A 15,192-nucleotide genomic window follows, 5' to 3' on the forward strand; every position below is an offset into this window, starting at 1 on the left:
AACTAATGAAATTGAGATGAAAAACAAGTTTTAGCGTTGAAAAACAAGTTTTAGCGTTGAAAAACATGTCTTCAAATCGAGTGTAAAAACCACGAGACATAAACAGACCATTTAACAATCAACTATTATCAACAAGGTTACAAGTAAGTGTTCAATTTAAATACAATCAAATTAGAGTCTCAATTGCATCAAAATTACACAACAATTTTGGCAATAACAACTAAGAACAAGAAAGAACAACCAATCATATCAATTCTGCAATTTTGTTTTCTGTTAAAAACCTCGGAATATAGATCTTCACCATTTAGAATGTAGTCCTATAAATAACCAACAAGTTGTCAACGTTTGAAATTGATCCAACGGTGTAAACACCGGTAAATAGTAATTTTCTTCAGATGCTACCTCAAACCCCGAATTTGTTTTATCTCTGCTCTCTCTTGTTGTTATGTAAAATTAGTGTCGACTCCGTGGATTGTACTGCCTCAGCCTTAGAGTAGAAAAATGTGAAAAGAATTTAGTTGCCCTAATTTTATGTTTTAAATGTTTAAAAATTTGTTTTTGGTGAGATTTGAACCTATAATTAAATAAAATAATTTTATTTTACATCCTAAACCATTATGTTACTTTTATATTAGAACTTAACAAATTTAACTAAATAACTTACTTTTTCTTATTAAATGGGCTCCTCCAGCCAATGGTTTGTTGGGTAAAATCTATTGAAAACCTAAATGTAAAACAAACATAAGTCTAAATAAAGTTCACACCAAATTTATAGCTCATAACCACACTGGCACCCAAAAAAAAACATAAGAATCAAACTTTCTCTTACTATACCCATCTTGAGTTCTTGATCAGTACTTGTTTATATTCTTAATTTGTTGATTAATTAATTGTAGAAACATTACATATTTATACATATTTTAATATCCACAATTACTTGAGTGATTAACGCATAATTATTTATTTATTTATTTATTCAGTAAAAGAAAATTAATTATGGATTTTTAACTAGTTAAGTAGTTACGCCCAAATCATTTCTCCTCCAAGTCTCTGAGAGTTTAGATTTAGCTCTCCTTCTAATTCTACAATTGCTCTTCTACTTTTACCTATTTATGGTTCATCATAATATTGGAAATCAATTTCCTATTTATCATGTCTTATTTCAAAATTAGTAAGTTCATGGTCAACATGAATATGAAATACTCATTATTGTCTATTTATATTTACTTTATTTTGTAGAACATACTTATTTTCTAATGGAAGATATATTTGTTATAATATTAAAGTAATATTACTCTTCATTTGTCTAAACTGGATATACTTGGATTTAATCCAAATAACCACTAATAAACCAAATCATCTTTATTTTATTTTTTATAACAATTTATTTGAAGAATTGAAAAAAAAAAAAAAACAAATGTTTATAAGAATAGGTCATTTGAAAGAAAAAATAAAGTTCACAATTTATTAGAAGAATTAATTTAAACTTCATAATATATAGTAATCTCTTAACAGAAAATTGGATTTGAATCCATTAATATTTATTATTTGATATCCACTTATATTTATATATATATATATATATATATATATATAGTGAGTTACCAATTATTCAACTCAAAAATTATTATTACATCAATGATCATAGGCATAATTTAATTAGTCTTATTGAGATTAGTAATTAGATGAATTAATTACTATTTGCAGGAAGTTCCATTAATGTAGAACCCTCGATAGTATGATGTAAAAGGAGCCTTAGACCAATCTACAGTTCCAGCCCATGATACATTCCAAACGGTCGCCTCCACATGCAAAGGCCTCGATTTGTAATTCGTGGGGTAATTGAATGTCCTTACCGTCTTATCATCCACTTTGAACCTGTAATTTGACGACATCAATACAAGATCAATTATATTTTCAATAATGTTTTAGGGCAGTTAATTAAAGAACTTACACTATTTTCTTAGCACTCCAATTAAGTTCATAAGTGTGAAAGTCTGCAGAAGGATTAAACCCTAGTTTAACCAACTCCTCTCTATGACCTTCATCATTTGCGAACACATTTGTTTGCAAGGTCCCGTTTGTCCCTAAGAATTCAAAGTCAATCTCATCGTGATTTCCGTTAGCCCCTCCTCCAGATATTAGTTGAATATTGTCGTCACAACAGCAATAATAATAATTGTTAAAAAGAGACAAAGAACATAAAATAAAAATAACATATAGGACATTACTTACATAAAAAGAAGTAATAACTCCTCCGGTTATCTTCTCCGATATCTTGATTTGCATTCTGAATACCCCGGAACAATATTCTCGTTTTGATTTAAATCCAGACCCTACATTAATAATTCATCACATCAATTATAACAACTTATCAATGTCTTTATTCTATTACCCTTTGGAATAATGTATTTTGTAGAAAGAAAAGTAAATTAAAGAGTGATAATTAAAATTATTCATACCAGAAGATGTATCAATGCGAAGTTGGACTTCTTTGCCTTGATCAGTGACATTCATATGATCAGTTCCCCATAAGGGTTGATAATATTTGTCAAATACTTCATCGCTCGTAGCCACAACGACCACGAAAACCAGAAGAATCAGACTCGCTCTCGCTATACCCATCTTCAGTTCTTGATTACTTATTTATATTTGTAATTTGTTGGTTAATTAATTCTACAAACATTGCATATTTATACATATTTTAGTATCCATAATTTCTTAGTGATTAGTACATAATTTTTTGAAGATATAAAAGGTAATTAAAGTGACATTATAGAGTTTATAAAAGGTAATTAAAGTGACATTATAGAGTTTATAAAAGGTAATTAAAGTGACATTATAGTGATTAGTACAAGAATTTATAAGTTAATTGATTGGTTCAGACTGTATCTAACTAACTATAAGATAGAGAAATGATTTGTTTTATTTACCTTTTAAAATTAATTTTTAACATATATATTAAATATTGCACACAATTTATTTCCTATAAAATTATAAAAAAATATTTTGTTAACTTATTCTAGTAGAAAAAATTTATAAAATTTATAATTTTGATAGCTTTGCTTCTTTTTTGTTCTGAACAATTTCAAAAGGTCATGGTTGTATAGAATAGAAAGCAATTTTTAATTTATTTATTTTTAAAATATTGGTTTTTGTTTATTCTTGGTTAATCCCTACGAATTAAGCACATGACTATCAAACATACTTAACCAATTACCTATGTGAGCGAAACTTGCCGCTGCACATGACTATCAAACATACTTAACCAATTACCTATGTGAGCGAAACTTGCCGCATAATAGACTCGAACCTAGAATCTAAGACCTCAAACCTAGAATTTCGGAACTCTAGATATCCACATACAGTGAAGAGGTATTTAAGTGTAATTTGTTTATGAGTATCAAATTCTTTTTATTCAATCATTTTAAAACACAATTAAAAATTAAATAATCATTTGTAAAATGCATTGATAAATTGGTATGTTAGTCTTCCTTCAAAATTAGTAACTAGTCAAATACTTTGACACTAGCCATTATTCTTAAAAAAACTGTAATGATCAAAATTGAACAATTGTTGTAATTTGTGATCCAAAATTAACTAATTAAAATATTATATTACAAAATAAAATCTCTACAAATTTAAGGATTTAAATATTTTATTATTCAAAATTATTTTTTCTCCGCTAAGATCGTGCTATATTTTATCTATATTTTGTGCTAAAATTAATGACTTATGTAATAAAATTAATGTCATCGACGAGGCAAGGAGATTTGTGATCTCTCTGCTAAGGAGGCTAGTTCTCAAATTGAAATGGTTAGTAAGTTGTTCGATATATGTAAGAAATAATAAATTGGAACACACTAGTGAAGTAGAGCTACATGGTTAAGAGTCTAATGCGCAATCAATAAATAATGTGCTTAATTTGATCTTAATCTAGGGGAAGTTCATGATAATGAATAGAAATCTTTGTGAGTATTGTAAACTATAAGAGTTTGTTTGAAGAGTCATTTAAGGTAAATGATATTACTTTTGATTCAATTAATACAACACAAAAAGAGATGCTTGTTTTTCGACAGTGGAGGTTGAGGAGGTTATGAAGGGGTGCGAAAATGATAAAGTGTTGGGATGCGACAAGTTACTTTGACTTTTTTTAAGAAGGCGTGGTCTTTCCTTAAAATTGTAATTATGAAATTAATTTAACGTTTTTATCGTTTTTCATCATTTTACAAGAGTTAGAACTCTATTTTGATATGTCTCATTCGTAAAGCTCTAGGGACTATTAATGTGAATAATTTTAAGTTTACCAGTCTCATTTTGTCTTTCTATAAAATTGTCGCAAAATATTTAGCCAACAAGTTGCGGAGGGTGTTAAAAATGGTCATATTTAGTAATCAGATAACATTCATAAAAGATCGTAAAATCTATGATGTCGTATTAATAGTCAATGAGTAAATTGACTCAACTACTTCAAGAGGTGACAAATGGGCTTTTTCAAGTTAGACATATAAAAAAGTTTATGATCACGTCAAATTTGGAGTTTTTGTTTGATGTAATTGACAGAATGGGTGCAAAATGGATTAACTAGATTATATTTTTATCTCTCGACGATTACGTTTTCTGTCTTTGTTAATGGAAATTCTCATGGGTTTTTCAAGAGCTCCCAAGGGATTAGACAGGGTGATCCACTCTCTCGTTTCTTGTTCGTCACTATTATGAAACCCTCTAAAAATGATAGCTTTCGTAAAAACTCAGGACTCCTTGGAGTAAGTTGTGGGTCAAGAATATATATCATTTTATTGTATCACATTTTTTCACTGATGACCCTCTCTACATGGCTCAGGCTACCTACATGCATTTTAAACATATTTTGGATTTTTATGGTTATTCGGTGCATGTTTCGATCTTTGAATTAATCTTAATAAGTCATACATTTTTTCTTATATTTTGTTTCAAATAGAAGTAGGATTAAGTTGATAAATGTGTTAAGATTTAGAATTGATGATCTTTCGTTAATCTATCTTGGTATTCCATTGGCATTTAGTGATAAATTACGATTCAATGTCTTTAAGGACTTGATTATCACTAAAATGGAATGTAAGTTATCTAGATGGAAAAATAAAATAATCTCTAAAAAGGGTCGGTTAATTCTTAATAAGAGTGTTGTCATTTATGCCTACGTATATGATATGACATGTACCCAATTTACTCAAATACACATGATATACAAGATAGAACTCACCATTAATATTGGAAATGGGCTAAATTTATTTTATTCTTTTTTCCTATTATTTTATAGCAAGAAGTGACCCATCAAAATATATTTAGTATAAGATATAATTTATTATAAATATGGACGAATTTAAAAATTAAAATTAGAATTATAGTGGCTAGACAAAATTTGGAGTGATCTTACAAAAATGAAGATAAAATATGAATGAAATATATATATATATATATATATATATATATATATATATATATATATATATATATATATATATATATATATATATATATATATATATATATATATATATATATATATATATATATATATATGAATCAATGTGAGAAATAAATAATAAATTAGATTAAAAAATTTAAAGATTATGTCCTATGTTAACAAAAAACAAAAAATATTATTTTTATAAATATATATATTTTAAAGTGGACCTATGTCTAATTGTAAATCCTTACTACTAAAGACAACATCAAATCGCATTGCGAAAACTAAACTGAATTGTCTCGTTTGAGACGGTTTTTCCCTGAAACCGAATGGAGATGGGACGAGAATGATATTTGCGTCCTCACACCGATTTCACCTCAATTCTGTCTCGAACACCATAAACATAATTAAATATACTAAATTACCAATATATTTATTTATTCACTATATTTTATAAGAGTAATAAAGTTATTTATTTATAATAATATAAAATTTTAATATATTATAATATATATTATATTAAAAAAATCGTTTATATAACTTTATTTTATAAATTTTAATTATTTTTTAAAAAATTATTAACAGTGCCTCGCGAGATTCCCCAAAATCGAAAAAAATCGAACGAAACAGAGATGATATTAATAAAATTCCTCACATTAAAACGAGACGGGGATAATAAATGGATTTCTCGGCCCGGAGTCATCCCTACTCTATCCCTACTCTACTATGTTGTAAATCATTATCAACTAACTTATTAAAATGTGTTGATGCAAAAAAGTAAATTATTCTCCTAACATGCATACACACCTAATTTTGAGAGTTTAACTTTGTTATTCAAATAATTCTAAAAATATATTATTTCTTATTTACACCTTAATTATATCACTCAATTTATTAACTAAAATATTAAAATTTTCTTTATTTTTATTTTATTATTATATATTAAAACATTTCAAGTTTTTTTATCACAAAAAAATTCATCTCCTCAAAGTCATAACAATCATTCTTTCTAAATAACAAATCCAAACATAAACCTATGTTTTCACTTAATTTGTTAGATCAGTTGATTGGTAGTATTGTAAAATATTTGAACAACAGTATTCAACATTTGAAGTTGAAATAATATTGTTCAATCACTAATTATTATTATTTGTAGTTACAAATTTTTAAACATAATTTGGAGTTAAATATTTTGAAAATTATTATTTACAGAAGATGTTATGAATTGAATCAAGTATAGTTAATAATATAATATTTGTGATAATTGAAATTTATACTTTTATCTTAATTTTTAAATATTTTAAAATTAAAATAATATGAAAATAATAAAAATGAAATTTGAAAATATTATCGGTGCACAATTATATTTTACGGGTCCGACACAATTTTTACGCGCTAAGTATAATAACATAAATTATTTTAAATTTTTTTTACAAATGTTTTTTTTTGTGTAGTGGAGATTCAAATACATATGTTAGGTGGTGGGAGAAAATATATCTTAAACTTTACCATAGAAAAATTTAAAAAACTTTAAATATAATGTATCGTATAATTATAATTTATGTTTTTTTTTTATAACTTTCTTACTTAAATATATATTATCATATTAATATAAACAAAGTTCACTAAAATTTTATATTTAAAGAAAATAAAGATGATGAATAAATAAGTCTCAGTAACAAATATCTAACTGAATTTTTTTTATTAAGTTTATGTTAATGGAAAAATGCCATAAATTCTAGTATTACAGCAAATTTTAAACACACAGTATAACTTTTTATTAATCATTTCTAAAGAAAGACTTGAGGTAAAAAATCAAGTGGTATTGAACATGTAAATACCACTTTCAATACCATCTCAATGTGAATGGATCAATGGAAGAAAATCCCAAAATTTCCTATAATTGGTACTTACTAATCTCTTAACACACTTTTGGATTTCAATATCCATATTATATAGTGAGTTACAACATTATTCAATTATTAGAAATAAATAGTAATTAAATCAATGATGGTAAACAAAATTTAATGAGTCTTTATTTGTTGCAGGGGGTGCCTTGAATGTAGAACCCTCGATATGACGATGTAAAAGGAGCCTTAGACCAATCTACAGCCCCAGCCCATGATCCATTCCAAACGGTCCCCTCCACATGCAAAGGTCTCGAAATGTAATTCGGAGGGTAAATGAACGTTCTTACCGTCTTATTATCAATTTTGAACCTGTAGTTTGACATCAATACAAGATCAATTATCATATTTTCAATAATTAATGTTTAAGGGCGCGCAATTAAATTAAGAACTTACAAGATTTGCTGAGGATTCCAATTAATCTCGTAAGTATGAAACGCTGCAGAGGGATTAAACCATAGGTTAACCAACTCCTCTCTATGACCTGGATCGTTTACGAACACATTTGTCTGAAACTTCCCTTTTGTCCCTATAAATTCAAAGTCAATCTCGTCGTGTTTTGGTTCATTCTTGTTGCTAGAAATTAGCTGGATATTGTCATCACAATAAAATGTTAAAAGATTGACAAAGAAGAGAAACCCATCAATTTAATTTCTTTAAATTAAATAGAATTATAAGACACTACTTACATAAAAAGATGTAACAATTCCTCCTGTTAATTTTTCTGATATCTTTATTTGCATTCTGAATATCCCAGAACAATATTCTTGTTTAGATTTAAATCCAGCTCCTACAATTCATCACAACAAATATCACATTTCAAACTGAAGTGCAATTGAGTTCATTTGAAAGATTTTTTTATTATTATATATATATATGATTCAAACCCTGGTCCACATTCAGATCCAACTCCGACATAGATATTTTCAAACAAAGTCGAATAGAGCCGATCGAATATCCCTTAAATTTGAAATTGGTGAGGAAATACCTAATTTATTTAAAAGAATCAAGATTATCATTTTGTTACTACTACCCTTTGAAATAATGGTTTTATGATGTTAATTAATTTTTTAAAAGTAAAATAAAATTGAAAATAGTCATAATAATTAAAAAAAATTCATACCAGAAGTGGCATCAATAAGAATTTGGACTTCTTTGCCTTGATCAGTGACACTCAAATGATCAAATCCCCAAAAGGGTTCATAATATTTGTCAAATACTTCATCGCTCATAACCACAACCACTCCCAAAACCATAATAATCAGACTTTCTCTTATTAAACCCATCTTGAGTTCTTGATCACTTATTTAAATTCTTAATTTGTTGGTTAATTAATCGTAGAAACATTACATATTTATACATATTTTTTATATCCATAAATAGTTAAGTGATTAGTGCATATTTATTTATTCATTCCGAAACAACTAAAACATTTGATATATAAGATAGCACTAATTAATATTTGAGTTATTTTAGTGTGTTTTAAAAGAAAAAGAAGTTAATATTTTTTATTTATTTTCAAAATTTATAATCTCAATAACTGTATATAATAACTATAGACTAATCTCTTATAAAAAGAAGTAAAATACTGTAAGAGACATTGTTAATGTACCTATCAGTCCATTTATTTCAAATACTGAGATTTTTAGTTAAATCTATTATATTTTTAAATATATAAAATTGTAGCTTAGTGATTTAAAATAAATTTAGAGTTTTTATTTGGTTATTGGTTCAAATCTCACATATATTTTTTATCAACTTTTTAATCTAGACATAAGGCAACAAAATATATCTACAATTGCAATGTACCCCATTTATCCAACCACACCTAGACATGATATACAAGATAGAACTCATAATTAATCCATACTGGGCTAAATTTATTCTAAAAATAAATCCTCTTAATTATTTTCTAGCAAAATGTGACCCATCAAATTGTGTTATTGTAGAAGGTTGACCAATCAATGTTTATATTACTCCACACAATTAATATTATTCTCATATCATGTATACACAGTTCATTTTGAGTTTAATATTAAGTTGAAAATACAATTAATATTATCTATACACAATTAATTTTGAGTTTTTATTAATTTTGAGTTTAATAAAAATAGTTCTATATTATTAGTAATCTATTAATAAGTCTTTACGTTAACGATGTTCACAATATATTTATTCTTATTATGTAACATGTATTAATGAATCCTTTGTCATTTCAATGTATAAGGTTTTTTCACTAGAAAGATTCGCAAATGCGGATTTCATTCCGGTTCGTAGTTACAAGCAAATATTTTATCTTTACCTTAATTCTATAAGGTGTGTTTGATGAGGAGGAATTGAAATTGACATTGGTATTGAAATTCTAATTCCAATTCCATGAGAGTTGACATTGAAATTCTTATGTTATGTTTGGAAAAATTATATAATTATAATTCCAATTCCTATGTTTGGGAAAATGATAGAATTGTAATTCAATTCTAATTCCTATGTTTGTAAAATAAAATATCGGTTCAAAATATTAACTTTTTAAATATGTTTTCATGTTTTTGGCACGTTTAATACGTTTTTGACATGTTTAACACGTTTTTGACATTTTTAACATATTTTTACACGTTTTTGGCACGTTCAAACACGTTTAACAAATTTTCACACTCAAAACACATTTTCACATGTTTAACATGTTTTTCACGTTTTTGGTATGCTTAACACGTTTTTGACATTTTTAATACGTTTAACATGTTTTTCACACGTTTTAACAAATTTAACACGTTTTCACGTTTTTGGCACGTTTTTAACATGTTTAATACGTTTTTCATACGTTTAACACGTTTTTGGCATGTCTAACACGTTTTACATATTTTTGACACGTTTAACACATTTTTTCACGTTTTGGCACATTTAACACATTTTTCACACGTTTAACACGTTTTCACACGTTTAACACGTTTTCACACGATAAACATGTTTTTCACGTTTTAACACATTTTTCACGTTTTCACACGTTTTTCACACGTTTTAACAAGTTTAACACGTTTTTCACGTTTTCACACGTTTTTCACACATTTTAACAAGTTTAACACGTTTTCACACGTTTTTCACGTTTTTCGCACACTTTAACAAGTTTAACATGTTTTCACGTTTTTGGCATGTTTTTAACATGTTTAATACGTTTTTCACACGTTTAACATGTTTTTCACGTTTAACACGTTTTTGGCATGTATAACACGTTTTACATATTTTGACACGTTTAATACATTTTTTCACATTTTGGCACATTTAACACGTTTTTCACACGTTAAACACATTTTTCACACGTTAAACACGTTTTTCACACGTTTTTCACATTTAACACATTTTTCACAATGTAAAATGTAAAAATGTAAAAACGTGTTAAACGTATCAAAAATGTGTTAAACGTGCCAAATAAGTGCAAAACTTGTTAAACGTGCCAAAACGTGAAAAACGTGTTAAATGTGTTAAAAATATGTCAAACGTTTCAAAAATGTAAAAAACATGTGAAACGTGTCAACAACGTGTTAAATGTGTTTAATGTGTTAAAAACATCTTAAACGTGTTAAAAACATGAAAGCATGTCAAAAATGTGCTAAACGTTCCAAACATGTGAAAAACATGTTGTACGTGCCAAAACGTAAAAAATGTGTTAAACGTGTCAAAAATGAGGTAAATGTGTCAAAAACATAAAAAAAATGTGTTAAAGGTGTCAAAAACATGAAAATATGTTAAACGTGTCAAAAACGTAAAAGAACGTGTTTAATGGTCAAAAACGTGTTAAAAGTGTCAAAATGAGGTAAATGTTTCAAAATCATAAAAAAAAATGTGTTAAATGTGTCAAAAACGTAAACAATTGTGTTAAATGTGTCAAAAACGTAAAAAAAACGTGTTAAATGTGTCAAAAACGTGAAAACGTGATAAACGTGTCAAAAACGTGTAAAAAACGTGAAAAACTTGTTAAACGTGCCAAAATGTGCCAAAATATAATAACATGAAAACGTGTCAAAAACGTGTTAAACGTTCTAAGCATGTGAAAAACTTTTTAAACGTGCCAAAACGTGAAAAACATATTAAACGTGTTAAACGTGTCAAAATGTGGTAAACATGTCAAAAACGTAAACAAATGTGTTAAATGTGTCAAAAATGTGAAAACGTGTAAAAAGCGTAAAAAAAACATGTTAAATGTATCAAAAACGTGAAAACATGTTAAACGTGTCAAAAACGTGTTAAATATGTGAAAAACTTGTTAAACGTACCAAAACGTGCAAAATGTGCCAAAAAGTAAAAAACGTGTTAAACGTGTTAAACATGTCAATAACGTGAAAATCATGTTAAACGTGTCAAAAACGTGTTAAACGTGTCCAGGACATGTTAAACGTGTCAAGGACGTGAAAAACGTGTTAAATGTGTCAAAAACGTGTTAAACGTGTCAAGAACGTGAAAACGTGTTAAGAACGTGAAAATGTGTTAAACGTGTTAAATGTGCCAAAAACATATTAAACGTGTCAAAAACGTGTTAAATGTGTTAAACGTGTCAAAAACGTGTTAAACGTGTTACAAACGTGAAAACCATGTTAAACGTGTCAATAACGTGTTAAACGTGTCAATAACGTGTTAAACGTGTCAAGGACGTGAAAAACGTGTTAAATGTGTCAAAACGTGTTAAACGTGTCAAAAACGTGTTAAACGTGCCAAAAACGTGTTAAAAACGTGTTAAACGTGTTTAAAATATGAAAATCATTTTAAAAGTATCAAGGACGTGTTAAACGTGTCAAGGACGTGAAAACGTGTTAAATGTGTCAAAAACGTGTTAAACGTGTCAAGGACGTGAAAAAACGTGTTAAATGTGTCAAAAACGTGTCAAAAACGTGTTAATTGTGCCAAAAACGTGTTAAACGTGCCAAAAACGTGTTAAACGTGCCAAAAACGTGTTAAACGTGTCAAAAACGTGTTAAACTTGTTAAAAACGTGAAAATCATGTTAAATGTGTTAAACGTGTCAAGGACGTGAAAAACGTGTTAAACGTGTCAAGGACGTGAAAAACGTGTTAAATATGTCAAAACATGTTAAACGTGTCAAAAACGTGTTAAACGTGCCAAAAACGTGTTAAACATGTCAAAAACGTGTTAAACATGTTAAAAACGTAAAAATCGTGTTAAACATGTTAAAAATGTGTTAACCGTGTCAAGGACGTGTTAAACGTGTCAAGGACGTGGAAAACTTGTTAAATGTGTTATAAACGTGTTAAACGTGTCAAGGACGTGTAAAACGTATTATATGTGTCAAAACGTGTTAAACGTGTCAAAAACGTATTAAACGTGCCAAAAACGTGTTAAACGTGTCAAAAACGTGTTAAACATGTTAAAAACATGAAAATCATGATAAACGTGTCAAGGGCGTGTTAAACGTGTCAAGGACGTGTAAAGGACATGAAAACGTGTTAAATGTGTCAAAAACGTGTTAAACGTGCCAAAAATGTGTTAAACGTGTTAAAAACATGTTAAACGTGTTAAAAACGTGAAAATCATGTTAAACGTGTCAATGACGTAAAAAACGTGTTAAATGTGTCAAAAACGTGTTAAACGTGCCAAAATATGAAAATATGTTAAACGTGTGAAAAACGTGTTAAACGTGTTTAATATGTGAAAAACGTGTTAAACATGTCAAAAACATGAAAAACGTGTTAAACATGTCAAAAAACATGAAAAACGTGTTAATTTGGAATTACAATTCCGACCTAAAAAGATTGGAATTAAGAACTATCAAATTACACTATATTGAATTTCATTGGAATTCTAATTCCAATTCTTAATATTAAAGTGTTTAACAAACATAAGAATTGGAATTGGACCCTCCAATTCCAATTCAAATTCCAATTCCAATGCAAATTTCAGGGTTATCAATCACACCCTAAATGATACTCTAATTTTACATCCAAGTCACTTAAGTTTAGATTTAGCTCCCTTCTATATAGTTCAGGATTAAATTTAACGTAAATTTAAATTTTGTGGCCTCTAAAATTATAAATATTTTTTTTTTTAATTTTTTAACAGAAAAAAATTAATAAATGAGATAAAAAAATCTAAGATAAAAAAAAATATATTGTATAATATATATTTAATATACAATGACAAAAATAAAAAAATAAAATTAATAATAATAAAATATTAAGAGCCCAAGATAGGGCTATGAAATTGCATATGTTATCTTTACTTTATAAAAATAGGTTATTTGAAAGGAAGAAAAAAAAGTTCACAAAGATGTAGTCAATATTAATTCAATATTGCCATTCTTTATTAGAAGAATTTAAACTTCATAATACATAGTAATCCCTTAAATGAAAATTGGATTTGAATAGATTAATACTTGATATCCATATATTGTGAGTTACCACATTATTCAACTAAGAAATTATTGGTACATCAATGATCATAGACATAATTTAATTATTCTTATTGGGATTATTAATTAGATGAATTAATTTCTATTTGCAGGGAGTGCCATCAATGTAGAATCCTCGATAGTATGATGTAAAAGGAGCCTTAGACCAATCCACGGTTCCAGCCCATGATACATTCCAAATGGTCGCCTCGACATGCAAAGGCCTCGGAATGTAGCTCCCGGGGTAATTGAATGTCCTTACCGTCATTTCATCCACTTTGAACCTGTAAATTTACATCAATTAATTAAAGATCAATTATATTTCCAATAATGTTTAAGGGTAACTAATTAATTAAAGAACTTACAAGATTTGCTTAGCATTCCAATTAAGTTCATAAGTGTGAAAGTCTTGAGAGGGGTCAAACCATAGTTTAATCAACTCCTCTCTATGACCTTCATCATTTACGAACACATTTGTCTGCAAGGTCCCGTTTGTCCCTAGGAATTCAAAGTCAATTTCATCGTGATTTCCGATAGCCTCTCCTCCAGATATTAGCTGAATATTGTCATCACAAATTGTGACTAACAATTCACAATATATACTAATAATAATTGTTAAAAGAGATAAATAGTATAAAAAAAGATATTACTTACATAAAAAGAAGTAATAACTCCTCCTGTTAACTTGTATGATATCTTTATTTGCATTCTAAATATCCCGGAACAATATTCTTGTTTTGATTTAAATCCAGACCCTACATTAATAATTCATCACATCAAATGTAGGAATCAATTAAGAACAATACAAATAGAAACTCCCCATTTGTTTTAGATGTTAGCTAATTAAGAAAACCCTTTGGAATCAAGATTATCATTTGGTGATTAGTCATGAAATTATCAATGTCTTTATTATATTACCATTTGGAATAATGTTGGTTTTAAATGATTTTATGGTGTTAATTATTATTATTTTTTTTTAAAATAAATTTGAAATTAAATAGTCATAATAATTAAAATTGTTCATATATACCACCAGAAGAGGAATCAATAAGAAGTTGGACTTCTTTGCCTTGACCAGTGACAGTGAAATGATCAGGACCCCATAAGGGTTGATAATATGTATCAAATGGTACTGCATCGCTTATAGTTATAGCCACTACGGCCACGAAAATCATAAGAATCAGACTTTCTCTCACAATACCCATCTTCATTTCTTTTCTTGATCTTCTACAAACATTACATATTTATACATATTTTTATATCCATATCTTCTTTTTTTTAAATACTACATGTAGGTTAAAAAATGATAAGAATCGTTTAAGTATAATGACAAAGTATGATATGAAAATAAAAATAAAAACCACGTTACTCAATAGATTATCGAGCTCGTTGGTACTCGAGAAAAACAATTAACTTCTGATCAACTCTATCGACTTTCCAGAA

The 15,192-nt window shown here is 27.6% G+C and overlaps 3 protein-coding genes across 3 annotated transcripts; all 3 read right to left on the bottom strand.

The window, feature by feature from the left end:
* Positions 1-1,697: 1,697 nt before the first annotated feature.
* LOC124929773 (putative xyloglucan endotransglucosylase/hydrolase protein 1) lies at positions 1,698-2,625 on the bottom strand. Its single transcript, XM_047470166.1, has 4 exons — positions 2,463-2,625; positions 2,232-2,336; positions 1,955-2,087; positions 1,698-1,878 (listed from the first exon to the last, which is right to left on the bottom strand). The coding sequence occupies exons 1-4, from the start codon at positions 2,623-2,625 to the stop codon at positions 1,698-1,700; spliced, it is 582 nt and encodes a 193-aa protein (XP_047326122.1).
* A 4,859-nt stretch (positions 2,626-7,484) lies between these two features.
* Positions 7,485-8,642, bottom strand: LOC124929774 (putative xyloglucan endotransglucosylase/hydrolase protein 1). Its single transcript, XM_047470167.1, has 4 exons — positions 8,480-8,642; positions 8,046-8,146; positions 7,753-7,943; positions 7,485-7,668 (listed from the first exon to the last, which is right to left on the bottom strand). Exons 1-4 carry the CDS (start codon positions 8,640-8,642, stop codon positions 7,485-7,487), a joined length of 639 nt encoding a protein of 212 aa, XP_047326123.1.
* Positions 8,643-13,852: 5,210 nt separating this feature from the next.
* Positions 13,853-14,954, bottom strand: LOC124929775 (xyloglucan endotransglucosylase/hydrolase protein 3-like). Its single transcript, XM_047470168.1, has 4 exons — positions 14,780-14,954; positions 14,404-14,504; positions 14,115-14,305; positions 13,853-14,033 (listed from the first exon to the last, which is right to left on the bottom strand). The coding sequence occupies exons 1-4, from the start codon at positions 14,952-14,954 to the stop codon at positions 13,853-13,855; spliced, it is 648 nt and encodes a 215-aa protein (XP_047326124.1).
* Between the last annotated feature and the right edge of the window lie 238 nt (positions 14,955-15,192).

The sequence above is a fragment of the Impatiens glandulifera genome, chromosome 3 (assembly GCF_907164915.1).
Source record: "Impatiens glandulifera chromosome 3, dImpGla2.1, whole genome shotgun sequence".
Lineage (NCBI taxonomy): Eukaryota > Viridiplantae > Streptophyta > Magnoliopsida > Ericales > Balsaminaceae > Impatiens > Impatiens glandulifera.